Source organism: Thalia democratica, chromosome 3 (assembly GCF_965202585.1).
Source record: "Thalia democratica chromosome 3, ktThaDemo2.hap1.1, whole genome shotgun sequence".
Taxonomy (NCBI): domain Eukaryota; kingdom Metazoa; phylum Chordata; class Thaliacea; order Salpida; family Salpidae; genus Thalia; species Thalia democratica.
In genome coordinates this window covers 76,148,652-76,174,916 of record NC_139167.1, presented here as the reverse complement: position 1 = coordinate 76,174,916, position 26,265 = coordinate 76,148,652, and the positions used below count along the sequence as shown (strand labels likewise).

Sequence of the window (26,265 nt, the reverse complement as noted above, 5' to 3'; positions counted from 1 at the left end):
TTTCGAAAATTTTTGAGTTTTTAGTGTGTGAGAGATTGAAAAAATTCTTTTTGTTGAATGAGGTGCTACATGAAAAACAGTATGGGTTTAGAGAGAATAGTACGACTGAACTAGCTGTGAATCAGATTGTTGATGATTTAATTGAGGCTGGTGAGAGAAAATTAATAAATTGCTCTGTATTTTTGGATTTGGCTAAAGCATTTAACACGGTTAATCATAAAATTCTAATATCTAAACTTAAAAATTATAATATTAAAGGTTCAATGTTAAATTTACTTAAAGATTATTTAAAAGATAGAAGTCAATCAACGGTCATAAATAATATTGTGTCTGAGCGTGAAATTGTGAATGTTGGAATACCACAAGGTTCTTGTTTGGGTCCTTTGTTGTTTCTTGTGTATATTAATGATATTTTTTCCTCTACTGAGATAAATATGAGATTGTTTGCGGATGATGCCTGCTTGAGCTACCAACATAGTGATCCTGAGTATTTAAATGAAATTATTAATAAGGAGTTGGTTAAAGTTGATAAATGGTTGCATGCTAATAAACTTTTTATTAATTATTCAAAAACTAAATATTTGCTTTTTAATAAAACTTCAAAAAATTGTGAATTTAGTGTCAAGGTTAATGGTTTTCTTATTGAGCAGAGTGATAGTATAAAATACTTAGGTGTGGTTTTGGATGATAAGCTGAATTGGAAGAAACATTTGAGTTCTCTGAAATCGAAATTGTCTAGGAGTTGTTATGTTTTGTCAAAATTGAGATATTATTTGGACACATTTACACTTAAAATGGTATATTATAGTTTGTTTTATTCGCATATCCAATATTGTATATCTGTTTGGGGTAGTGCTGCTGACTGTTACTTAAAACCAATTGTTTGTATGCAAAAAAGAGTGATCAGGTATGTTTGTCGTGTGCCTGCCTTGACAACAACAAACCCTTTTTTTAAAAAAACTGGTGTGCTAAAATTAAAGGATGTGTATAAATTGCAAATCTGTAAGTTGATGCGTAATACTATAAAAGGGTTTGATGTAGAACACAATAGATTTACACTTGCTAGCTCTGTTCACACACACAACACAAGATTTTCAAATAAAATGAATTTTGTAACTGAAAGACCTAGAACGAGACTTGGCTTAAACTGCTTTTGGTATTTGGGTCCCAAGTTTTGGTCTAGTGTCCCTGAAACTTTTAAAAACTTAAAGAAAGATCCTTTTAAATTTAGATATAAAAACTTTTTGTTGAATAACTACACGGAGTAGATCTAGAGTGCTTCTACATGTATGTTTTGTTTGAGTTGAAATTTGATTTATGTTATTTGGGCATCAGATTGTGATGTGTGGTCTTTATTTCTAATTGTCCTGATAATGAAAGAGTGATTGTTATAAATTATTGTAATAAATTTGTTTATTGTGAGTAATTTTACTTGTTTTTATTTTGTTATTGTGTTAGATTTAAAATAGTTTTTTATGTTTTTTATTAGAAATTAGATGTATAAGTATAAATTTGATTCAAAATTTTTATTTTTTATTTTTTTAATTTAATTTTTTTTTTTTTTTTTTTAAATTTTAGTATTTTTTTTTAATTTTATTTAATATTTTATTTATTTTATTTTTACTTATTTTATTTGTTTATTTTTTATTTTATTTTTATTATTATTTTTTGAGTTTTGTACAAACTTAATACTTACAAATTTTAAAAACTCTTATTATTTATTGACTTTATTGTTGATATATATGTATATATTATTATCCATACAAGTAGTTTTTTTTTTTTTCATACTACAGTATTTCTTTATTCTAGTTAGTTTTTTATGTTTTTAGAACTAAATACTTTTAATTAGATATTTGTTTATTTGATTTTGCAACAGCTGATTGTGAGTTCACACTGGTGGCAGTGATCACATGATTGGATTGTTGAGGTGTTTTTTGTTGTAGCGTCGGCAAATACTTACTTGGGGATTTGAGCTTCATGATTTTCCCACACTTTGTGGTTTTTAGTGTTGAGATTTTAACCTTGTGAGTGTTTGCTAAATGACGTGTCACCAAAGGTTTTTTTCAATAAAGGGTTAGGATTAGTTTTTATTTCAGTTAGTTAATTTTTTTTTCTTTTATTATTACATAGACATTTTTATTTTTAGTTAAAAGGTATTTTTTTTTCTTAGCAAATTTAAAGATAGGGCAGGTAGAATAACATGTGATGAGCTCAAACTCACTTGCTTGACCTTCAGAAAACGTTTATTGTTGCAGAGGGGAGAGTGAGTATTTTCTGATGTTTTTCTACCTTTAAAAAAAAAAAAAAAAAATAACATTGTTTAAGTTAAAAAGCTAAATAGTTTTAAGTATATCACATTAATAAATAAAGTTATTAAAAAGTTTTACAAAGAGTTGTTTGTATAGTATTTTACCAATATTTGTATTTAATGTTTTTCTCAGTTTGGGTATAACTTATTATACCACTTTAGGTTTTTACTAAGTTTGTTAAAGAGGATGTTGTCTAAATTTCACTTTAATTAACTACATGTGTTTGCTTGCTAGATGAGTAAAACTGGTTGGCATTAAAATTCTGGACTGTTAATAAATTTTACTTAAAAACAATTAGTGTGGGTAAATTAAGTTATTTTTATTTTAGTGAAAAATCATCAGTACTTACTGCCCTTTTTAACATCAAACGTGCAAAAATCAAACAAGCAAGTTTTATAATGTATAATTTTACCTTCCCATTTGTTGATTAATTTTCAATTATCCAAATGCAAACAAAGAATAAGATATATTACAAACAAAACATGTCTAACTGTAAATCCCAATGTTTTGTTCACCTTTTAATAAAGACTCCATTCAAGTGGAAACTACCCAATGATTTTACCTAAAAGTTTTGTTTAGTTTTCAAATTTTGAAGCTACTGAAAGTGTCCACATTTGGCAAACCTCCAGACAGTTTTTTGTTGAGTTTAAGTTAAGAGATAAATTTCTCAGTTATTCAAGTTGTTTTACTTGGTAGTTAAAATCTTGTGAATTTTAAAGTGAATGAGTCAGCATGTAAAAATACTAATGATCTAGCACCACAAGGTTCAGACACATAATTTAACTATATTGTTCTTTGGCATGGCTACTGTTTTTTTAAGAAATTTCTTTAAAGTTTTCTAATTTTCTTTCAAGGTTTTAATATGTGCAATGATTTGTGTGGCCTGATGGAGTAGGGGTCCTAATGAAGGCTTTTAAAACTTTTTAGGTTGAATGTTGCAAGATTAAAATCTATGGCTAAAACATTTACATATACAAGAACAGGGTTACCACACACTCAGGAAACTCAGGGAGTTCAGGGAAACTCAGGTAATTATGATTCTTTTTTTTTTAACTTAGGGAAGCTCAGGGCAGTTTTGTTTTTTTCTAAAAATTTTAGGAAAAGTTTTAAGATTTTTTAGAAAATATTAGGGAAATTTTTTTCTAAATCTAGAATGAGATTTAGTTAATCCAATTTCAATATTTTGTTCAAAAAAATTTATATTTTTATTATAAGTGCTTATTTAGAAGTTTTTTAGCCTTGCGGCTAGTTCTTCAATATTCTTAAAATTAACATTGTAATTTTTTGATAAATAATAAATTTTTTAAGGATTAAAAAAAAAAACTCAGGGAAACTCAGGGAATTTAAGTTTACTCTGAGAAGTTTCTGGTCACTCAGGGAAGATTTTTTGACTTAAAGAGTGGCCACCCTGATACAATAAGTGCAATTTTTTTTTAATAATTTTTTATTACAACATTAAAATTTAAAGTAAAAAATTTTATATAAAAGAATAAAGTTACTGAGATACCATATTACATTCTTAAATTTTTTAAGAAAAAAATATATGTATAGTTTTTAAATTGCAGTTTATATTTATTTAATACAAATTTCATAGATTTACATGTAAAAATTGATTAAAATTTCAGACTTTTGCTTAATAAAATGATAAAATGATTGCCCTGATTTTTGGTGTCAATGTTGCCATTATTAACAAATTTGATTATCAAAATTTGCTTAAACATAAAGTTTTAAGATAAAAACACAATTATTATTAACTGTTCAGAACCAATTATTTTTGGCAATTTTGGCTCGTGTGCATAAAACACCAACCAACAATAGCTTTGAGTAAAGCAAAAGTAGTTGAAATGTCATATTAAGAGTGATTGTTTATAAGAGCTAAGTTTACTTACAGTTAGCATAAAAGGGTGAGAACTTAACAGTCAATAACATTAAAATACTTCAAAATTTTTAAGTTGAAATATGGAGCTGAAAACATATGCTGGAATCTGATGAGGGTAACCACTCAATTAGGCTACTCAGGATAACTAGTTTTAATCTTTTGAAAAACTCAGGCTTACTCTGGCTTGTTTGAAATTATTTGCAAATATATTAGACTAGTTATAGCATTCTTTTCTATATTTTTAGCCAGACTTAACGACTAAAATCTTTTTTTTACAAGTTGTGTTTTTTGCTTAGATATTCTATAACTTTAATATAGATATTTAAACTTTACTAACAGTTTTTTTTTGTTTTTAGCTCCTACTAGTGTTTTTTTTAAATTTTCTTACAACTCATGCTAATTTGATGTAACTCAGGCTAGATTTTCGTTACTAAAGCTTGACTTTTTGATTTAAGGAGTGGTAACCCAGCATTTAAAAGAACACAAATATACAAGTTAATGTAAAAACCTTAATGTAAACTTATAAAAAAAAAGAGATTTGCTCATATTGTAGAAAAAGATTCATGTTTTAAAATATAGTTTAAACAACCTAGGTTGAAACAATATTTTTCAAAAAACCTAGAATCCTGGAAAATCCTTGAATTTGATATTTTAGGTGAAAAAAACCTGGAATTCAAGAACTTTTGAAAAAAATCTGTAATTTTAAACAAAAACGACTAAAAAAAATCAGAATTTGAATTATTTTTACATGTCAAATAATGAAACTTTGACTTAATACAAAAAATCTAGCATTAAGATAAAATATTTTTGTACAAAAATAAAAACTGTTTGATTAAGAAATCATTTCTAAGTAGTTTTAGAATAACTTTTTAATGTTGTCAAACTATCTAAGACATTTTTTTACCGTAAATTTATTTAATATTATAAATAAATCAAAAAACTTTTTTTTTGTAAAAAACTGGAAGAAATTCAGAAAACCAAGAGAAAATTTTCAAAAAACATTTGGCAACCCAGAACTAAAGAAATGAAAGCAAGTAGATTATTTAAAGGGATTTTTGAAAACTGATTAACACTGTTAATTTTTTCCTGCTTTTTTGTTTGTTATGTTTTAGGTTTTTTATGTTAAAAATGTAAAATTTTGAAGTCTGAATAATTTTGTTGCTTAGGTCATGGGGGTCCACCTTGATTTAAAAAGATCTTTCTCAGCATCAAGTCCATTGACCATAGTTTCTTGTACTTTTCTTTCTGAAATAAGTTAAATATATTGTTCATGTTTGATAAACTTAACACTGTAAGTAAGCTCTTTTGACAAAAATAAGCATATATTTTTGTTGTGATCATAAAATATATTTATTAAGGTCTTAAATTGATTTCTTTATGTTGTAGAATTTAAGGAAATTCTATAAATCTTAATAAATACTTGTAAAAACTTGTAATAAATACATGTTTTATACTTGTACAAAGAAAAGAAACAGCAAACAAAAATGCTGTTAAAACAAAAACATGTACTTCAGTTTCATTTATTTTAACGTTAACATATATTTGACTTGATAACCTTTCTTTGAGCACAGGAAGTTTTATAAAATGAAAGAAACAACAATAGTGTCATATTTTATAAGGGGGGGGGGGGTAAACACCTTTTTTTTTTAATTTGACTTTTTTTTTATACAGTTTTTACTAAGCTACAAAATAAGGTTTAAAAAATTAAAAATAATTTTTGAGATATACTGGTCAAAGTCGGAGGTAACAATAGGTTCCCTATGGGAGGCACAAACTAAAACCACAAAAATAGACTATTTCACTAAAAATCTATCTTCTCCTATGCTTTTTGAGATAACTACCTCAAACTTTCAGGAAATGTTTCTTGATATATTTAGAAAATTCTATTCTGTTGAAAGAATTTTAAAAAAATTATAAAATAAAACTTAATATACAAAAGCCAAAAAAAAAAAACAGTTTTTTTGGAGGCAGCAATAGATTCCTTATGGGAGGCGCAAACTAAATGGCAAATAACTAGAAATCACTAAAAATCTATCTCCTACATTTTTTGAAATAACTACCATAAATTTTCGGGAAATTTTCTATGCAATATTTAGAAAATTCTGTTGGAACTAAATTAAAAAAAAAAAGATATTTATAACAAAAAAAAAAGAAAAAAACTGTTTTATTGTTTATATTTTATATAGAACTTTTATTTTTAAATTTTTAAAATTTCTTGTGACAGAATTTTTTAAATAATGCAAGGAATATTTCCTGAAAGTTTTAGGTTGGTATCTCAAAAACTGTAGGAGAAGATGGATTTTTAGTGAAATAGTCCATTTTTGTAGTTTTAGTTTTCACCTCCCAAAAGGAACTTATGTTGCCTGCAACTTTTATCTGCTAAAACTCAAAAATTATTTTCATTTTTTAAACTCTAAAAAAAATTTTGTAGCTTAGTACAAACTATATAAAATAAGATCAAATTGTGAAAAAAGTGATTTAACTTCCCCTATGTCCTTAAGTAAATTTACTTTTTTTTAACAACTAAATAAACAGGTGCCACACACTCACAATAACTAGGTTGTTTTGAAATTATTTCTCTGACTCAGGATGGTTTTGGTTTTTTTTTTTTAAAAAGGCAAGGTAGATTTAAAATTTTTTAAAACCCAGACCAGTTTTTTTTCTAACTTTTGAATGAAATTTGTTTGATTAATTTCAATGATTTGTTATTTTATGACTAATTTAGTTGAAAAACTTGATTTTATTTATTTTGAGGTTTTGTTTTTTAATCGAAAACAACTCAAGACAGTTTTTGACTTGAAGAATAACCCTCATAATAAATAAATAGTTGTACTAAATCTAAAATATTTTATTATAGAAGTACAGATTTATAGATTTATATAAGCTATTATATTTGTTTATTTATAATTTTATAGTTATATGTCTTAAATGAAAAAATCGCTCAATTTACTGGAATGTAAGAGCTTATTTAAAAATAGTTTTATTTTTGCCACTGAAATCTGGTAATTAATAAAATACTTAAATGTGCAGTAGTACTATTATTTATATTTAGAACAACAAATATTTAACATTACTGTTAATATAAGAGCCAATGTTACTTTTTGTATAAAAAAGTATTCTTACCTTCTGTCCCCTTGACTTTTTCCATAATATTTTCACTTTAATTTGTCATTTAGTATTATATCACATGTTTTGTAATAAAATAAAATGACTGGAAACAATTAACATAAAGGTATAAAGTGATTTCTTAGAAATTTAATAGTTCATTTTTAAGCTTATATTCTTCAGCTTTGATATAGTTAAAGAAGTTGAAAAAAAGTAACTACTTCTGAAATTCTATGTTGAACTAACTAACACAATTTTTTATATTAGAAATAATATATAAAGTAAAATGGGAAAGAACAAGAAGAGTCAGAATGAAAGGAGACAAGATCAAAGAGAACATCACAAGATGAGTCTTGCTGAGTCTGTCGAACCTACCAGCTTCAAAGTTAAAAAGAAGAAGGATAAAACTGTTAGTATTGTTCATAAAAGTAAACATTATTTTAGTTACTATGTCCTGGACATTTTTTGGATTTTTTATAAAATATATTTTATTTACATAGATCAAAAAAAAAAGTTAAACTATTATCAGTATAAACTGGGTAGAATTTGTTTTATCATTATGAACAAAAATAACTGAGATGTAAAAATTAAAAGTTACTAGAAAAACTTTCAAATAAACTTCAAGATGGCCCAGTTAATTTTTTATTAGTTTTATAACTAATTAAATTAAAAATAAAAACAGTTAACTTATTTTACTCTAACTGTTAGCTTTACTTTTATATTTAGTGTTCTGACTATTTGAAATTGAATGTTTCAATAGAATACTAGTAGTATATTTTTTGTAGTTTTTGTGTTAACAATATTTTGGAAGGATTTAAAAAAAAATTAAAAAATAAAAATTTTATATAAAAAATAAACAAAACAAACTGTTTTTTTTTTGTTTATTTTTTATGTAAAATTTTTATTTCTTAATTTTTAAAAAAATCCTTCCGACAGAATTTTCTAAATGTATCAAAGAACATTTCCTGAAAATTTGAGGTAGTTATCTCAAAAAACGTAGGAGAAGATAGATTTTTAGTGAAATAGTCTATTTTTGCCGTTTTAGTTTGCGCCTCCCATAAGGAACCTACTGTTGCCTCTGGCTATATCTCAAAAAATATTTTGAATTTTTAAAATATGTAAAAAGCATTTAGTAGCTTAGCAAAAAATATATAAAATAAGATAAAAATCAAAAAAAGGTGTTTACCCCTTTATGCCCTTAAAAGCATCTTATAGCTTAGTAAAAACTATATAAAATAGAATTAAATTGTGAAAAAAGTTTTAATTCCCCTATGTCATTAAAATTTAATAATTTTAGGTGTTTTGTTGATTTATAAGTCTTAATAGTAATAAGTTAAAGTTATGTTATTAGTCTTTATCAAATAGTTCTGTTTAACTTATAAAATCAATGTTAAAACTATATTTTAAAACAAAAATATTCCATACCTTGAATATTATTTTAAAAGTATTATATGACTTTTAAGTTCATATAGGGTAGGTAATAAACCATGATTGAGTGACTGTACATGACAATTATTCAAACCAGTAAATAAATTAATAAGTTTAAGCTAATTGTGAAGTTTTATTTAGTGGTCAATAAAATGTGATTTGGTGAGTATCTTTATTAAAACAAAGTAAATTTTAAACAGTATAACTAAATTTCACTCAGGCTGGTGTGACATTCAAATCGAGTGCAATGGACAGCAAGCAGACAAGCAAGATATTGAAGCAGGCAAGACAGCAGGTTGAAGATATTGAAAAGAGTGGAACGCCATCTGCTTCCGGATCTAGTTTATTTGTTAGTTTGCATTGATGTTTGAATTTTAAATTGGTTATAATACAAGTTTTAGCAAATCATAAAATTAAAATGTTTGTTGAATAAATGTTTAATTAAATAAGATGTTGTTAAAAATTGAAATCTTCCCTCTTCTATACTAGTCGTTAGCTAGGTTCTTAATGGTATCTACTAGTTAGCTGTTTTTAAAAATTAACTTGAACTAAAAACTTGAACTTAAAATTAATAAAACTTGAACTTTTTAAGAAGTAGAAAAGGTTTCAGAAAGTCTTAAAAATCTTCTTGATGTACAGTTATTATATATTTAAAAAATAAAAACTGATGTATACTAAAGTTTAAACAATCTTGTCTAGTTTTAAAGTCATAAAGCAAGTTCCAATATTTTTTATTATGAAATTGACATTATGAAATGAAGTTGTATTTTAAATGAAACCTTTAAATGTGAACTATAACTATAAGTCTGTTTTTTAATTTGATTGAATATACAAAATTATTAAACATTTTTATTATAGAAACTTATATAAGAAAATTTTTGATACATACAAGTGAGCCATAATTTTTTTATAAATTTTGTTTTTCAAATGTTACTTTCTTAATTTTAACTAAGTTTTACTTCTAAATTAAATAAAGATTTTTTTACCAATATTACAAACAGCTTTTATGAAGCGGATTTTTGATTTATTGATTTTATGAAGCGGATTTAAAAACTTCATCACCAACATAAAAAAAAAGCTTTTTGTTGTTTATTTTTGAAATAAATTAACAAACCTGTTTCATACAAGCTGTTCATAGTTCATTTAACATTTACGCTTTTAGTTTGCACCTTCCGCATAGAAGGTCAGTTGGACTATCTCTCTTTTATTGCTTATATCTCAAAAATTAATTTCAATTGGAAAAGGATAAATAACAACTGGTATTTTAGTTTTTAGATTAAATGTTATTGTGACCCAAACAAGTCTATTAAAATAAAATATTTTAAATATTTAAACCTGTCTTTTTTCGCCACATAAATTTATTATTGTAATTAATTTTAAGTTTTATCAGTTTATTTTATTAAAATAATAATTTTTTTCTTAAAGTATATGTTTCTCAGATATCAGGGTTGCCACAAAACCTGGAATCCTGAAAAAACCTGGAGTTTAACAATTTAGTCTAAAACACTGAAAACCTGAAGTTCAAATTTTTTTGAAAAGACCTGGAAAAATCTATAATTTTGATCAATTATTACATGTAATAATAAAGATTTGAGACGAAAATCTATCATATAGATAAATTTTTGTCAACACCAAACATTTTTTTATTCAAAAACACAATTGAAGTTGCTTTACAGTATTTTTTCAATTTTGTGATACTACTTTTTTTATATTTTTAGTTTTTAATAAGCCTTAAACTTAATTTTAAACTAAAACTAGACCCAAAAACGTTACTTTCAAAAACCTGGAAAAAATTCAGAAAGCTTGGAAGAAATTTTTCAAAAACCAGTGGCAACCCCCATTTATTCATTTTGTGCTTAATTATTGCTACTAGAAGCTGTGCTTTTTTCCACACAAAATATACAATTGCGACTAAGTCTTTCAAATAGAAATTTTTAAGCATTATTTACTGTTATATATGATAAACAGGATTTTACTGTGGTAACAGCTGCTTTAACTCAATTAAACTTAATTAATAAATTTGTATAAAAATACCATAGATTAAATCCCACGGTGACCCCAGCAAGTCGTTCAATGAAGAGTTTCCGGCGTTGGGCGAAGCCGTAGAAGTGAAAATATCAAAGGAGGATGAGCGAGATCTCGCGCCCTTCATCGATCCAACTCCCAGGAAGACGGGGTGCACATTGGGCGAACTCATCCAGAGAAGAACAGCAGGTTAGGTTTTTTAATAATTTTGTCGTGTGAAAATTTTAATAAATAGTTACCAAGTTGGTTAAATTGTTTTTATTTCGTAGAAAGATATTGAAGAAATATAAGATATGTTTTTTATTGTTAATTTAGATGTGGTCATCAAATGAAAAACACTAATTTTAATTTACATACATACATAAAAGTTTTTGTTTAGTAACTAGACATTTAAAATAAATATAATTTTTGTGCTCATAACAACAGTTATATGATAAAACTTATAAAATAATTTTGAGTGATCGTATGAAACAAGTAAATTTATTTCAGGTTCTGTTGCAATTTACAACAAGTGTGATAAAAACCAAATATTTAGTTTATAAACTATAGCTAACATTTAAACTAAGCCTATAAATAAAACCTATTAAAATAAAAAAGAAAGCTGTTTTGAAACAAAAAAAATACATAAAAATAAAGAGAAATGATAAAAAATGAAAGGTGCAATAAATTGAAGTGTTAAATTTTGTTTAAATTTACAACAAGTGTTATAAAAACCAATTTAGAAATTATAATTAAATATAAATTAAATTAAATATTTTATCTTAGATAACTTTTTCTTAAATAGATTTTCTAAGAGAAAAAACTTAAATACATAAAAATAAAGAGAAATGATAAAGAATTGAAAATGCAAAATAGTTATAAGGTTAAATTTTCTTTAAAATATCACTGAGAGAAAGTCAGAGACAAGTAGTTATTTATAGGAACAATTAAAAATAGTACATAACGAACAGAAGTAGCAAAATTATTTTAGAAAACTGTAAGGCGTGAAATAAAGTTAAAAATCTCTCACAACCGAATCATAAAAAAACAGAGAAGCAAAGGGAAGTGGACGAGCAGACTGAAGCTATGAAGGAGGAAGTGAGAGAGCTGAGCGAAACGGCAGTTGAACATTTTACCGTCATGGCCGAGTTCCTCGCCAACTACAGGACCGGGAAGATGCCTTCTAACTTCAAAGTTTGTTGATATCTTATAAAGTTTTAAACACTTGTTGGCAACCATAGCTATGCGGTTATTTTTTGATTTATTTCATACTACTTTTTTTTGGCTCAAAGTAATGAGAGCCATGCATACATTTTAATAGTTTAGTTTCCTAAATTAAATTTAGACTTTTTTCTTTTACCTAAAAGTATTAATTTTATCTTTAAGTTTAGTTTTAAGAACTTAAGTTACATAAACTCTTAGTAATTACGCCTTTATAGTTTCTTAAGTTTACTTAGTATTGAGGTTTTTTTTGGCTTCCACCTACAAAATTTGTTTTCATTTACTTTTTCACTTTTATCTAAATATAAAGTATATTTAAAAAATGATATGGAGGTTTTTTTGTCTAATCCTCTATTTAACCCCTAAATCTTTTTTTTTACATTTGTGTTTTTACACAATAATAAATCTTATGAGACATAAGTTAATAATAATAATATAATTTTTCTATTTAAATAAAGAAAATAAAACATAATGTTGTAGTTTATACTAAACAAAATTAATACTTACATCTTTTAAATTTTAATAAAATAGTATAATACAATATAGTATCTTTCCTTCAAAATATTCTGTCATAATTAATCTTTAGTTGCTTTTAAAACTTGATTTATTGTAAACCCTGTTCATAAATACTTTTTAGTATAAATATAGGGTTAAAATTGTTTTTTTTACTTACTTTGTGAAAAATATATATAATTATATTGTTAACAAAAATTATATTCTTTTTTAAATCATAAATGTTCACGAATTTTCGCAAAATGTAAAAATAAGTGTAACTGCAATTATATTGTGAACAAAAGTACATAAATGTCAATATTTATTTAAATAATAAATGTTCACGAATTTCCACATACACAAAAGTCAATGAATTTATTCAAATGATAAATGTCCACGAATTTTCACAGCACATTAAAGTGATGAGGGATTACGATTTGATTTTGGACGTTTTGAACCCGGAAGCTTGGACTCCCGCATCTGTGCTTGCAGTTAGTATCATTATTTGTTAATAACATTTGATAACTAATATTTATTTTGAGATCTATATAGTTATTTGGTTTGTCTAATAAAGATTGCTCAGTTTACTGAAATGTAAAGAGCTTGTTTATATAACTAGTATGAGCTATTTATTTGTAAAATAATAGTGTTTATGAAGTTGAAATTGTTTTACTTGTTTTAAGGTAATTTGTATCATAACTTAAAGCTTAAAAATAAAACTTTAGATTTCGAATAAACATTGAATATACAGTTTTATTAGTATTGTTATTAGTTGTTTAAATTTAATAATACAAACTCTTTTTATATAAAAGCTTCAGTAATGTTTGTAATGTAACTTTTTAGCTTTACCAATAATGTGTATAATTTATTGTAGCAACGTATAATATGTTTTTAAGGATATCAAGTTTAAGCAGTAGTATATTAAACATACATTATAAACCAAATAAAATTGAATACAATTATCAAAGCACTTTTGCAAGTGTGTTAATGTATATTCGAAAACTGAAGTTTTGTTTTGAAGCTTCAAGCTTTAAGCTATAATATAAATGACCTTCAAACAATTAAAACATTTTCAACTTTAATAATACTATTTTTACAATTTAATTGCTTATACTAGTTCATATGGATTTAACTTAACTATCACACGTTCAAATCGTTTTGTTAAACCAAGTTCAATACTTATTGCCAATGAAAAATATAGCTATACATAAGTTTAAAAATGTTAAACAACTACCGTATCTTGAGTTTTTTTCTTATACAAAACACACATGAATATTTAAATAACACACATGAATATACAGGCAACAAGACAGTTTGCAACTGCCAGCAAAGCCAGGGCCAACGATTTCAACTTCAACATTTTGCTACCGCGCGTCAGGGACGATATTGCTCAGTTTAAAAAACTCAATCCCTTCCTTCACACTGTGAGTTGTTTTAATATTTTATAGTTTGATGTTGTCTACGAAATATGCTTAATGTTACTAACTTAACAAAGCTGGATGTTGTATTGAAAGCTGGTTGTTTTATAATTGTATCAAAAATGTTCACATTAATCAGTTTGTAAGGCTAGAACGAATGTAAACGTATTTAAAATTGAAATAAGTATACAATTCAGGGTTGCTTATAGTCCTGAAATGCTGGAAAAACCTAGAAAAGTATAAATTTTTACTAAAAGCCTAGAATTTTATTGAATTTTTACATTAAAGATAATAAAATTTTGATTAGATATGAAAATTCTGTCATTTACAATATTTTCTAATAATTTATAATTTCATTCATAAAAACAATTTAAGTAGCATTGTAGAATCCTTTAGATATTAACGACATTGTTTTACCTTGTATTTAGTTCAATATTTGAAGTATACGTTAAAGTTACTTTTTAAAACCTGGACAAAATGTTCTAAAAATTTTTGGCAAGCTTAACAATTGCTATTTTTAAGTTAAGCTAGTTCGATTTTTTTTTTGTGACTTAATTTGATGATCATAGTTTTAACCTAATTATAAAATGTCATTAATTTTTTTGCGTCAAATTTTACGTTAATTGTTTAAATCTGAACGAGCATAAAAAAATTTGGTTATGTAAAAAACTTGATTTTACTATCAGTTTATTATTTACATTCCTATTTTTAATATTTTGAAAAGAAAGCTACACAATTCAATTTGTATACAATTTAGATGTATTCAATTTGTTCAATGTTTACGACACTAAAAGTTCTAGAGAGTAAAGTTAATGTAAAAATTATCTCTCAGGAGTGCAAAGCTAAGTATAAACAAATACTGAAAGCTAAAGAAACAAGGTCTTAAAATTAAATTATTCTTCCAACAGGCCCTCCGCAAAGCCATGTGGAAACCGGAAGTGTTCGTGCTGTCCATCATCCTCCCCTTGTGCTCGGACCCCTCCTGCACACTGAGGGAAGCTACCATCGTTTCGAGCGTGCTCGCCAAATCCTCTTTCAAGGCCGCACCCGGAGCGTGAGTTTGATTTTTTTTTATTGTTAATTTATATTTTTTGTAAAAATATAAACAAAGTTTTAAAATGAATTAATATTCAAACGAGTACTGGTGTGTTTTTATTTAAATTGAATTTTTATAAATTATCTACACATTTTATACGGTGTTTTTTGCTAAATTAAGTAAGTCTAGAAAATTTATGGCTCAACTGTCTTACACTTTGGCATGTTTACAGTTTTGGTTACTTATTTTATTAAAGATAAGTATATGGCTTAAACAGCGTAATAATGATAGTTTTAAGATTAAAGCTTTTATTAAAAGGTTGAGTTTTTAGTTGACCTTAAAATAGGTTTTCCAAAACTTTTTTTTTTCATAACGCCTCTTTGGATGAATTTAATGGCCCTTTCAGTAAGTTTTTTCAAATAAATACCCTTAAATACGCCTAACACTTTTTTGCTCTGCGTCACCAGCTCCAGAATATCTAGTGTAAGTTTTGAATTGTGGTCTTATGCTTCCCTTGGGCCCCTTTACCATTCACTCTTCCCCCTTGTACCTAATGCATCTTATAACCGCCTAAATTTATTAAATGGTCCCCGACCCTGCTTTGGAAGTTAATGTAAAATAGGGTTCGAAACAAAGCATTTTTAATCAGGTTTATTTGTTTGAACCAAAATGGCTTTCCAAAGCGGGTAATACCCGCCTCTAAAGGGGCGGTTCTGGCCATCAGGAAGCTTTAATCGGCTTGTTAGTAAAATGGCGGTATCAGATAAATGGGGCGAATGTTTATTGAATTACTGACTTGTGCCAAGAATGAAATTTCTGCTAAGGGTTGTTTATGAAAAAAGAGTTTTGGAAGCCGTGGGGTAAACCATATCAGTTATATATTGTCTTTTCACGCAACAGCATTAGTTGATGCAACACATGTATGTTGTTAAACGAATTGAAAGTTTTCTGTGTGGGCTCAAGCTAAGTGATATTTACTCATAACTTTATGTTTTGTAATATTTTTTTTTTATTGAGTTAAAGCTGTAATATTTAACTTATTAACAGACTTGCGATATATCACATCTGTCAGTTGATTGGTAATGGACATCCATACAATGGAACTCAGTCAATTTTCCTCAGAACTTTGATTGGTAAAAAGTATGCACTTCCCTTCGAAGTCGTTGATGAAATTGTTAGTTATTTGTTGGTTTTAATTAACTTTTTTTTGTTTAAATTAAAGTCTGTTTATAAATTTTATTATTTAGTTTAAGTGTTTTATTAGTTTGTTTGTATTTAAATGATTTTACAGTTTATAAAAAACTGGTTAGTTTCGATTACTAGCTATTCAAATAGAAAAGTGAATTTAAATGAGTAAAGCTAATTAAATAAAAGACCTTTAATTTAAAAAAAAAACTTGAATAGTTTTCTGTAAATTTATGAGTTTACCAATAAAAAAGATTTTAGTTTCAGTTTCGATATTAAGTCCGATAAAAATGTGTAGCTGTTTTCAATAAGTTTTGAATTTTTTGTAATTTTGATAAGTATATTTTTAAAGAAAAACAAAAGAAAGAATTGATAAGGTTAACCACTAAACAGAACTTGATTTTTTTTTTATGTAATGGCTTCTATATAGAAAAAGTTTTGTTATTTTATTTTTAAATTAAGCAAAAATTAGGTTACTTATTTTATTTTAGAAATTTATGAAATTTTGAATTCCTTAAAAATAAAAATTAAGTTAATTAAAATTATTTTGTAAACCATTAAAAAAATCAACTTTATAAAAAATAATTTCAAACAGTCTGCCTACTTTGCATATTTTGAAAAAGACAATAGAAAAATGCCAGTATTGTGGCATCAGTCCTTCCTTACCTACGTGCAAATTTACAGGTTTGTTGTTTTATTTTGTGTAAAAATGATAATTAGCTTTTTTTTGTTTTACAGTTCGTCTATAGGACAGTTTTTAAGCCGTTTCTAGACTTGTTATTTAAAAATAAGTAGTTTTCGTAGTATTAATAGGCTGTAACAATTATTTTAAAATATAATTTTATTCGAAAATTTAATGTTTAAAAAAAATATTTTTTATACATTGGTCTTTGTGCCTACTGCTTCAACTAAAGTGTATATTTCTTTTGTAAAGGGTGTTTAAAATTTGCTAAAAGTATTATCTAAAGTTTAAGTTGGTACTAATTTAATTACTCTACCAGTATTTTATGTTAAACTGATCTTATAAAAAAGTTCCTAAACTTATTTTTTGCAGAATTGTAAAATAGTTCATAATAGATATCATTAAAAAACCTAAGTTATAAAACGACTTCAGTTTTTATATCGCTGTTAAGCAGTTTAAACTTTTACTACATTGCCAAATAGCAGTATATTTTATTTTTAGTAAACTCATTAGAGCAAGTACACCTCAACTTAGTAGACTTGATAGTACTTTTCAGAGAAGAGTGATATAATTAATAACATAAATAGTACATACATGGATAACCTTTATGATTAATGAAATATGTAATGTTTATCGGTAAAACAAATTAGTGTAATATAAATTTTTACAGTTTTTGCCGATTTATCTGACTAAAATTATAGGATAGATGCCATAAACATATGTATGTGTGTATCTGACTTATCTTATGTTTTGTAAATAATACCGATTTCTCAAAAAAACTTTTACAAAAACATCCCATTTTTTGTTTATATGGACCTCTTTAATAATGCTCAACTGAAAATTTTCAAACCACAAAAGTTATTGTATTATTTCAAATTTTTATTTCAATGTTTCTCACATAAGTTAATAACAATTTTTTAATTAACTCTTAATATCGTTTCTAACAAACAGTTTATGTTTATAATTTATTTTTCTTCACAGCAAAGACATCCCTTCTGAGCAGCGCATGAAATTGTTGGAAATATGCAGGAAACATTCTCACCGCGAGATAACGCCAGAGATCAGAAAAATTCTCCAAAATGCCGAATCACGTGACATCGAAGATCAGCCCGACCTTACCATGGACTTTTAAAATTTTTAGAAAAATTAAAAATATTATTAGTAAAAGATTTTAGTACACATTCGGTTTGAGTCCACAATTATAGAAAATCTGATCTAGTATTGTATTTTTCTTTTTACATTTATTTGAGTTTTATTAGAAAATTATTTAATTAGACTAATGGTTTTAAGCATGTTTTGAGATAAAGAAATACTTTTTACTCTTAAATGATGTATGTAAGCTAAAATGAAAGCTATTAACTATTTTATTGTTTTGAAATAAACTGAGTAACTTTAAATTGGTGTTGTTAACAAAATGTGGTATCTTGATTATTTTTGTCCAGTAAAATTTAATTACATAGAATTTGATATAAAACAACTTTTACTTGTTTATCGTTTAGACTAAACTATCTAAGATGAAAAAATAATTAAATGAAGATATATACTATATGCAAATTTAAAAGAAAAGCTTCAGTGTTGAAGACTTAAAAAATGTTAATATATTTTTCCAATCTTAAGTTTAGTGCGAGTTTTTTATAGCTAAACATCTTTTAATTTTAAACATTTTTAATGCTCGTTTGCAAAAATTTTGCAAAATATTAAAAATTTTTGTATAATTGAAAAGTTCTAAACAATTGAACATAATTACGAGTGTGAAGTTAGCTAGGTAACGTTTTTCAAGAATTTTTTAAAAATATCCAAACTTTAGACGAAATTATTTTCCTTATATTGATAGCTAAATAATTTTTTTTTTATTCTATACAACGGTTCTTTGTCTTTAATTACAAAAAATCTAATGGATTGGCGTTTGACTTTTAGTGTGGGGCCCCTTAGTAAAAATTGAGTTTTGTTACCAATTTTTACTAAGCTCGAATTTAATAAAAAAATAAAATAGAAGATTATTATTGTTTTTTTAATTTTTATATTTATCCGTCAATAGATGCTGTATAACATTTTTCTTTTCCAACTGTTAATATTTTCTACTATTTGGCCATATTCCAGAAATCCTAGTTTCGGAATATGGCCAAATAGTACAAAATATTAGCAGTTGGAAAAAAATTTTGTACGGTATTTATTGAAAAGTAAATATAAATATTAAAAAAAGAAAAAATATTTTTTATTAAATTCGAGCTTGGTAAAAATTGGTAACAAAACTCTTTTTTTTTCTAAGGGGCCCCACACTAAAAGTCATACCCCAATCCAATGAATTTTTGTTTTAAATTAAAGCAAATAAACGTTCTCTAGAAAAAAAGTTTTTATTTAGCTATTAAGTTAAGGAAAATAACTGGGTCTAAAGTTTGGACATTTAAAAAAAAATCTTGAAAAACGTTACCTAGCTAACTTCACACTCGTACCATAACTACTTGCAGACAAAAAACTTATTTTTTTTTGTCATAAACCTAACAGTTTAATATTTTGCCTGTATAAAATTAAAAAAAATTATGAGTGAAGGGTTTGAGTGTTAATTGAAAAAAATGAGGCTCTATATTTAATTTAGGAAAAAGTTTCTAAAAGACAATTAAACACAAAAATGTGCCAGTGGAATTAAATTTTACAACTCCAGGTTATTTATCGGGCGTATGTTAGAAACAAAGTTTTTAGAACTATCATGAATTGATGAAAATTGTGAGACACTTCTTCAATTGTTGACAACTATGTCTAAATATTTGTCTGTACTATATCTATCATAAAATAAAAAAGAAGTTACTTGCAAAACAATGTCTACAAAAGTCGTAGTTTTTACCCTTAAAGTAAAAATCTCTGGCCGTTAAAGCGCTTTTCCTAAAAATCAACTTTTGTAGATAAAATTCAATTTGAACGTGTTAAATTAAATACTGCAATCAGTTTTCATTTAATTGTAGATAAAAAATGTGTTTTATAATATATATTTTCTTGCTACTTAATACACTCTGTCTTTTTTTTTTTAAAGTGACCAACAAAAGTCTTAGAAGCATAGAATAAACTATAATAAGAAAATAAAATTATAATGAAAACACTTACTTTGTTGCTTTTGTACAGTTGTGTGTAGCTGTCCATTGTAGAAAAGTATAACTTTAAAATTATTTATTGTGACTCGTGAATGAAAACATCCTGTTTAGTAAGAAGCCTTCACCTCGCACAGTGGGCTGGCAAGTGGCCATTTACTATTTTCGCGACTAAACAGTTAAGGATTTTTTTTTATTTAATTGTTTAGAGCGGGGTTTCGTCTTTTAAAAACTAGGTTTATTTCTGTTCTGCTTAAAGTATACTAAAAGTTATGTAAGCTTAAATGTAGCCAAAGTTTTCTTTTTTTTAAGTTTAAAAAAGCCTAGAAAAATGCTTAAATTTTTGTCAAAATTAAGGTCGACATCTACTGTTAAAAAACACCTTAGAAGCTTTTATACAAATACTTTTTTTAAATTTTTTTCATTTCTTTGGTTTAGTGTTAATTGAAAAAAGTCAAAATTCTTTGAACATTTCAATGTAAAAGTATATTATTTCTCGTTTAAAAAATCTTCTATTCTCGTCGAAAATTCATTGATGATTTTCTGGCAGTTTAGGGTATTCTTTAGGGCTAATTTTCTCAATTCGCCACCGTACAACCAACATATTTTTTTTTAATATAATTTAGTAAAAATGACAAGGATTCTATATACAAATTTACAGACAAATCTATTATGTGAAATATAACTATTTTTTTAGGTTTTTACAAGCGATATTTCTGTTAAAAAATTTGATATAATATCCTATCCCTGGTTTTTCACTATGACAAATAAGATAATTTTGTATGTTCTAGAAGGTTCTTAATGTGTATAAATTCACTTACTTTTGTTTACAGATTATTTCAGCTCCAAGAATGATGAGAACAGTTAGTATTGGTCAAAACATGGTAGCTTAGCATATGTTTTAGTTATTGAAATAGTTTTTTTATTCTTTTAGCAAATTTAAGGTATTGTAGTACTGAAGTTGTTATAGTAGTTTTTGTAAAAGTAGTGTTTTTATTTATGATACAAGATAGCCAGAGTATTGCATCTGATTAATTTTAATATATTTTTTGTAAATTTATTACTATAACTTATTTAAACCTAGCAGTAATATGGATAGTTTAACTAACATCGAAATATACGAACTGTTCGAAAACCACAAACCACAATTTCAAACTAAGCCTCTACTTAGTTGCATGGGTCATGGGGCATGGGCCAGCCTCTACTTGTCGTCAAGTTATGGTAAAGAATCATATGACAACTGCGGGATTGTGAAAATTCTCCAAAAAGAAAGAAATTCACAAAACTTTACCGTTACCTTGAACAAAAAACAAACTAATGTTTTTTTGATGCTGAAATGACAATGGTGGATGGTAAGCTACACAGTTTGCTCACTGGTCTAGGAGGTGCCTTCTGTTGCCTTTGTAGTTATAGCAAGGAACAATGTAATACTTTAGATTATGTTAAAGCAGGATTTCCTGTTGATCGTTCTCTTGAACAAACAAAACAAATATGTGAAGAGAAATGGCACTTGCTTGAAAATCGAAAACCAAATGACTATAAGGTTAGACAGGGAGTAACTAAGGAACCAATTACAAATGAAGAGCTATTGACTTTACATCCGCTTCACAGTTACCTCAGAGTTATCGGATGGATCTATAAAATATGTTATCATGCTGTGGCTGGACATTTTAATTGGTCAGAATCGAAGTTTGAAGGAATATCTAAAAGTCAAGGTGTAAATAATTTAATTGAGTCAAAAAGAAAAATTCAGAAATGTGTAGAAGAAGAAATTAATGTTGCTCTTGAAAAACCGGATCCCACAGGCCATGGTGGAACTTCTACAACAGGTAACTCTGCTGACGAAGCATATTTCTGATGTTAGTTTAAAAGAGACATTGACAAAATTATTTTCTATGTTTCCATTATTTTATGCCTCATAAATTCTAATAGAAAGGTTAATGTAGAGAAATACTCAGTTTTATGTCAAAAAACAATGATTACACCAACTGTGCATACTGTTCTTGCACATAGTGCTGAAATAATTGACCAAAACAACGGTAGAGGTTTGCTAAATTACACCGAAAGTGGATTGGAAGCTAACAACAAGTTTCTAAGACAGTACAGAATGAATTTTTCAAGGAAACTTCTCAGTATGAAAATTTAACAGATTGTTTAAATCGATTATGGGACAAGAGTGACTACGATGTTAACAACACTTTAGACAGACTGAATTGCACTTATTGTAAAGAAGTTGGACATACTGTGCGAAGTTGTTTGCAGCTAGATGAAAAAATTTCATCATGTAGTTCAGAATGGAAAACGTTGTTACATATGCTTTGTGCTACTGAATAGAGTGTTTTATTTATTTTAGAAACTTAATTTCAAAGAAGTTTTAAGAACTTACTGTTTGAATTATATTTTCTAGTAAATTTTAAGTACTTTTTTTTAATCACAGGCTAAATTATTTTGTTTTTTGCACTGTTTTGCAACGAATAAAAGTTTTTATTGTTCAAAATGTTTACGGTTTTTTTCTTTTGATAAACTAGTACAAATGTAATGTTATTAATAATACAAACTTTGATATACACAGAACAGCTTTAAATTGAAAATAAACTGTATTTAGAGTATAGTTTCACCCGGCTTGATATTGAAAATTCATTCATATTTAAACTAAAATGGGAGTAAATGTGACTCTCTTGAGGTAGCTAACTATTATTTTCTTTTTTTTAAGTTTCTTTTTTTAAAGTTTTATTAGAAATTAAAATTTTAACTATTTTTTAAATAAAAACAAACATTATTCATATTGTAACAGTAAGTGTAACTTTAAATTGTATTATACTGCTTTTTATGACAGTTTTGTGTCAATGGCCGCTTGATCCCCGTTTTCAGCCCACTGTGGATTGTTGGGCTGAATTTCAAAATAATTATTAGTATGGTTTAAATAACAGACCAATTTATTGCTTAATAATCAAACCAAAACCAGAATCTTTCATTGAAGATTCTAATAATAACAAACTTTACAATTTATTTGTTCGCAAAATGTTTTATATTTTACCGAGAAAAAACTAACAATTTTTATAAAATATTAAATTAGACAATGTAAGATTAAGTTAAAAAAAAGAAGAGTTTTGTCGGTTAGTTATTGTATATTTCGAATTATGCTACACGATAAATCTGAAAAGACTAATTTTTGTTGTCAACATAAAAAAATTGTGAATAATGTTATTATTTTGTAAACTAAGTTACTAGAATTATACTTTTTATTAAATAAGTCAAAAAGAAAACCTGCTAGCGTAATGCATTAGACGACATTTGCTTTGAATTAAAAAGGGGCAACATAAAATTAATTAAAATTTTTGCTTACTTAAAAATTAAACATGCTAAACAGAAATTAACTTTTAATTTTAAAGAAGTATTTAATAAAAGGCTGTGTCTTGTAGGCCCAACACACCAATTGAAAATATTTTGACAGACAACTGTTTTTACTTATTATTAAACTTTAATTTAAAGAACATTTAAAGTAAACTTACTTATTAATAAACATTGGAACCTTGAGTTACTATATATTTATTTTTCAATAACTAAAAAAACATTAGTTGTGAGGTGTGGTGTTAAATTAATATACATTATGCTGAAATTAGTTTTAGTGCCATTCATTGTAACTTTTTATTTAATAATTTTACAAATTGCGTCTGCTTGACAATTTATTTTAAATATCCGATACAAGTATGTAACCTTTGCTTGTAGACAAACTTCAACTATTCTAAGACGTATAGAAAAAATACTTTATTTTAAAATAGAAAATAAGTCAAACAATAGAAGTTTCTTTTAATAACGTATTAGTTTTATCGTTATAAGTTGATTATTTAGTTTTAAAACTCCAAAAAACAGATAAAATTAGCAAAAAATATGTTTCTTTTTCTAAGTTTAAAAAAAAAGTTATTTGAGATGCAGAAAGTATACAAGTCCACCAGCTATAAAATAGCAATTAGTTGTAGTGAGTACTAATAACTTAAGATAAAAAAAACTAATTTTTACTAGATCTGTATAACTTGAAAACAGGGGCGTGTCTACACTTTTTATTAGTAGGGTAGTGCAACTTTTTTCTAATAATAGATTGTAATAAAGTTTTTCATACTAGCTTTTAATAAAACATTTTTTTAAATATTATAAGTATTTACTTTAACTTATTGTAATTTAAGTTAGTATTCATTTATAGTATTAACACTAAGTTATTTTGTTCGCATATTTGTTAGAGTTTTGTATTTTTTTCCTTAATCTATATTTTTAATTTATAAATTCGTTAATACTTATAAACTTCAATTTTTTTTTAAATAATTTAAAACCATAAGTAATTATTTTTCACATAAGACGAAAATGTTTAGTTTTATAGACATATAAGTGTTTAAAAAATGTACAGGAAAAATAAACTCTCTAATTTAAAAAAGAAGTGATATAATCGAAAAATGAAATAAAACTAGATAAAGTTTAAGAAAGAAAAGTATTTCAAAATTGCTATTTTTTTACCAGTAAACAAAAGCATTGTGGTAAATAAATGTTCGTCAATTGAAAATTATAGCCTTCCTCTTCTACAACTGACAAGCAACTAGCTTTATTTAGAACGGATCCAAAATCTTAATGTACTGAGAGCTTTGGTCTAATGAACGAAATAAATGATCAAAAAAGGATTATTGTTTACTTTGAAGCAAAAATTTGTTCTTAATTCCTCTTTATCAAAGTTTGTCATCAATAGATTTGTGTTTCATATCAACTAGAAGTAAATTATTTTATTGAGTTGAAACAATTTTTGTTAAAATGTAAATTTTGAAGTAAAAACAGGTAAAACAACTGTAAAAAAGGTTAAAGTTTATATTTATTTTAAAGTAACAACAGTTGTACTATGCATTTATTATTGTTTCTTTTTTTTAGTTCGCTATGTATTAGTAAACAATTTCATTAAGTAGCCAATATTTGTTTTGTTTATGTACATTTTTAATTAAAGAAAGTAAATTTTCGTTATAATGAAGTTATAGTTTTGATACACAAAATAAATTACTAATAAAAAAAAAACTGGAAGCTGTTTTAAATTATAAAGTTTGATAGTCTAAAGGTGATAGAATATTTTTACTCAAAAGTCATATTTTTTTTGCCACTGAAATCTGCTGGTAAATTAAATATTTAATTTAAACATAAGTAATAATTTTAATAAGCTCTTTACATTTCAAAATATTCAGCATTCTTTTTTAGTTAAGACAAATAACTATATAACTAAAAGTAAGTAACACTATATTCTTTTCTATAACTTAAAAACTAAAAAAAGTTAGTATAATTAAGAATGCAATTTTTTCAAGTTTTGTTATTTGTTTTTTAGTAATGTAAAGTTATTAAGCAGTTTAATAGTTATAAATTTCTATAAAAACTAAAATTGAAAATACTTTTATTTATTAACCTGTCGTGGACATGACATTGAACTCTTCTGATGTACAACTCGATAACTAAAAGGTTTTTTGTACACCAGGTTCTTGGACTAAAGATTTTTGAGCGTATTTTTTGGCATTCAATAAACAATACAATATTTTGTTATAGTTTGTTTCGAAAAATTCAGTTGATATTTTTATTTCTGTATGAATGTTTTTTTTTATTAAGAAGTTAATTTGGACTTAAACATATTAAACTACAGTTTTAAACTAATAGTTTAAAAAAAATGTTGCTTATATTTTTTAAACGTATTTTTACATAATTGTTTTCCTTAAGCACATAGTTTTCAACTCTTGCAATATTATGTTTAGCATCACTTATTTTTTGTTTTTCGGTTAGTTTTTAGTTAGAACCGTTTTACTCATATTTTTAGTTAATTTAAAAGTAATGTTTTTCATCTAGTTTAGTAGCTTTTAGAGTTTTTTTAATGTTAGAACATTTGTTCTAAGTTATTCTTTATTTAGAGTTTAAACTTTGTCTGTTGAGTCTTTTTATTTTTAGATTAATACAATTAAAAATTAAGTATTGATAGACTGTGGAGTATGACTTGAATACTGTAAGGTATATAAAACAAAAAAGTTTTTTTTTTCTGTTTTAGTTCAAAAAACTTACTGCTATTAGTTTTGTAGATATATAATAAAGTTTGAACGGAGGCATTTGCTTTTTTATAAATGGTTATAGATACAAAAACCAAAAATAACCAATTTTTTTTCAGACCCATTCACAATAGTTTATATAAAAATAGTTTTCCCAATTAGCTAGACCTCCAGACCAAAAGTTTTTGAGTGTATACTCTATTTCATTTTTCACAGTCTTACCTGACTATGATGGCCATCATAGTTGATAAGACTGTGATGGCCATCTTACCTGATTATGATTATGATACCATCTTACCTGACTATGATGGGTCGTTTGTAGTTGTAAGTTTTTTGAAATATCTTCATTCATAACACTATGCAAATT

The 26,265-nt window shown here is 25.8% G+C and overlaps 1 protein-coding gene across 1 annotated transcript; it reads left to right on the top strand.

The window, feature by feature from the left end:
• The first annotated feature begins 7,565 nt into the window (after nt 1-7,565).
• LOC145831760 (bystin-like) lies at nt 7,566-18,146 on the top strand. The gene is made up of 10 exons (XM_082939089.1): nt 7,566-7,702; nt 8,942-9,070; nt 10,761-10,935; nt 11,777-11,919; nt 12,849-12,929; nt 13,740-13,862; nt 14,765-14,910; nt 15,940-16,066; nt 16,673-16,761; nt 17,741-18,146. Exons 1-10 carry the CDS (start codon nt 7,580-7,582, stop codon nt 17,889-17,891), a joined length of 1,287 nt encoding a protein of 428 aa, XP_082795215.1. The 5' UTR covers nt 7,566-7,579; the 3' UTR covers nt 17,892-18,146.
• Nucleotides 18,147-26,265: the final 8,119 nt, after the last annotated feature.

Coding starts and splice junctions, on each gene's coding strand:
- LOC145831760 (XM_082939089.1), top strand. CDS start 7,580: ATGGGAAAGAACAAGAAGAGTCAGAATGAAAGGAGACAAGATCAAAGA. Junction 13,863..14,764: donor TCAATCCCTTCCTTCACACT/GTGAGTTGTTTT, acceptor TTCTTCCAACAG/GCCCTCCGCAAAGCCATGTG. Junction 16,762..17,740: donor ACCTACGTGCAAATTTACAG/GTTTGTTGTTTT, acceptor TTTTCTTCACAG/CAAAGACATCCCTTCTGAGC.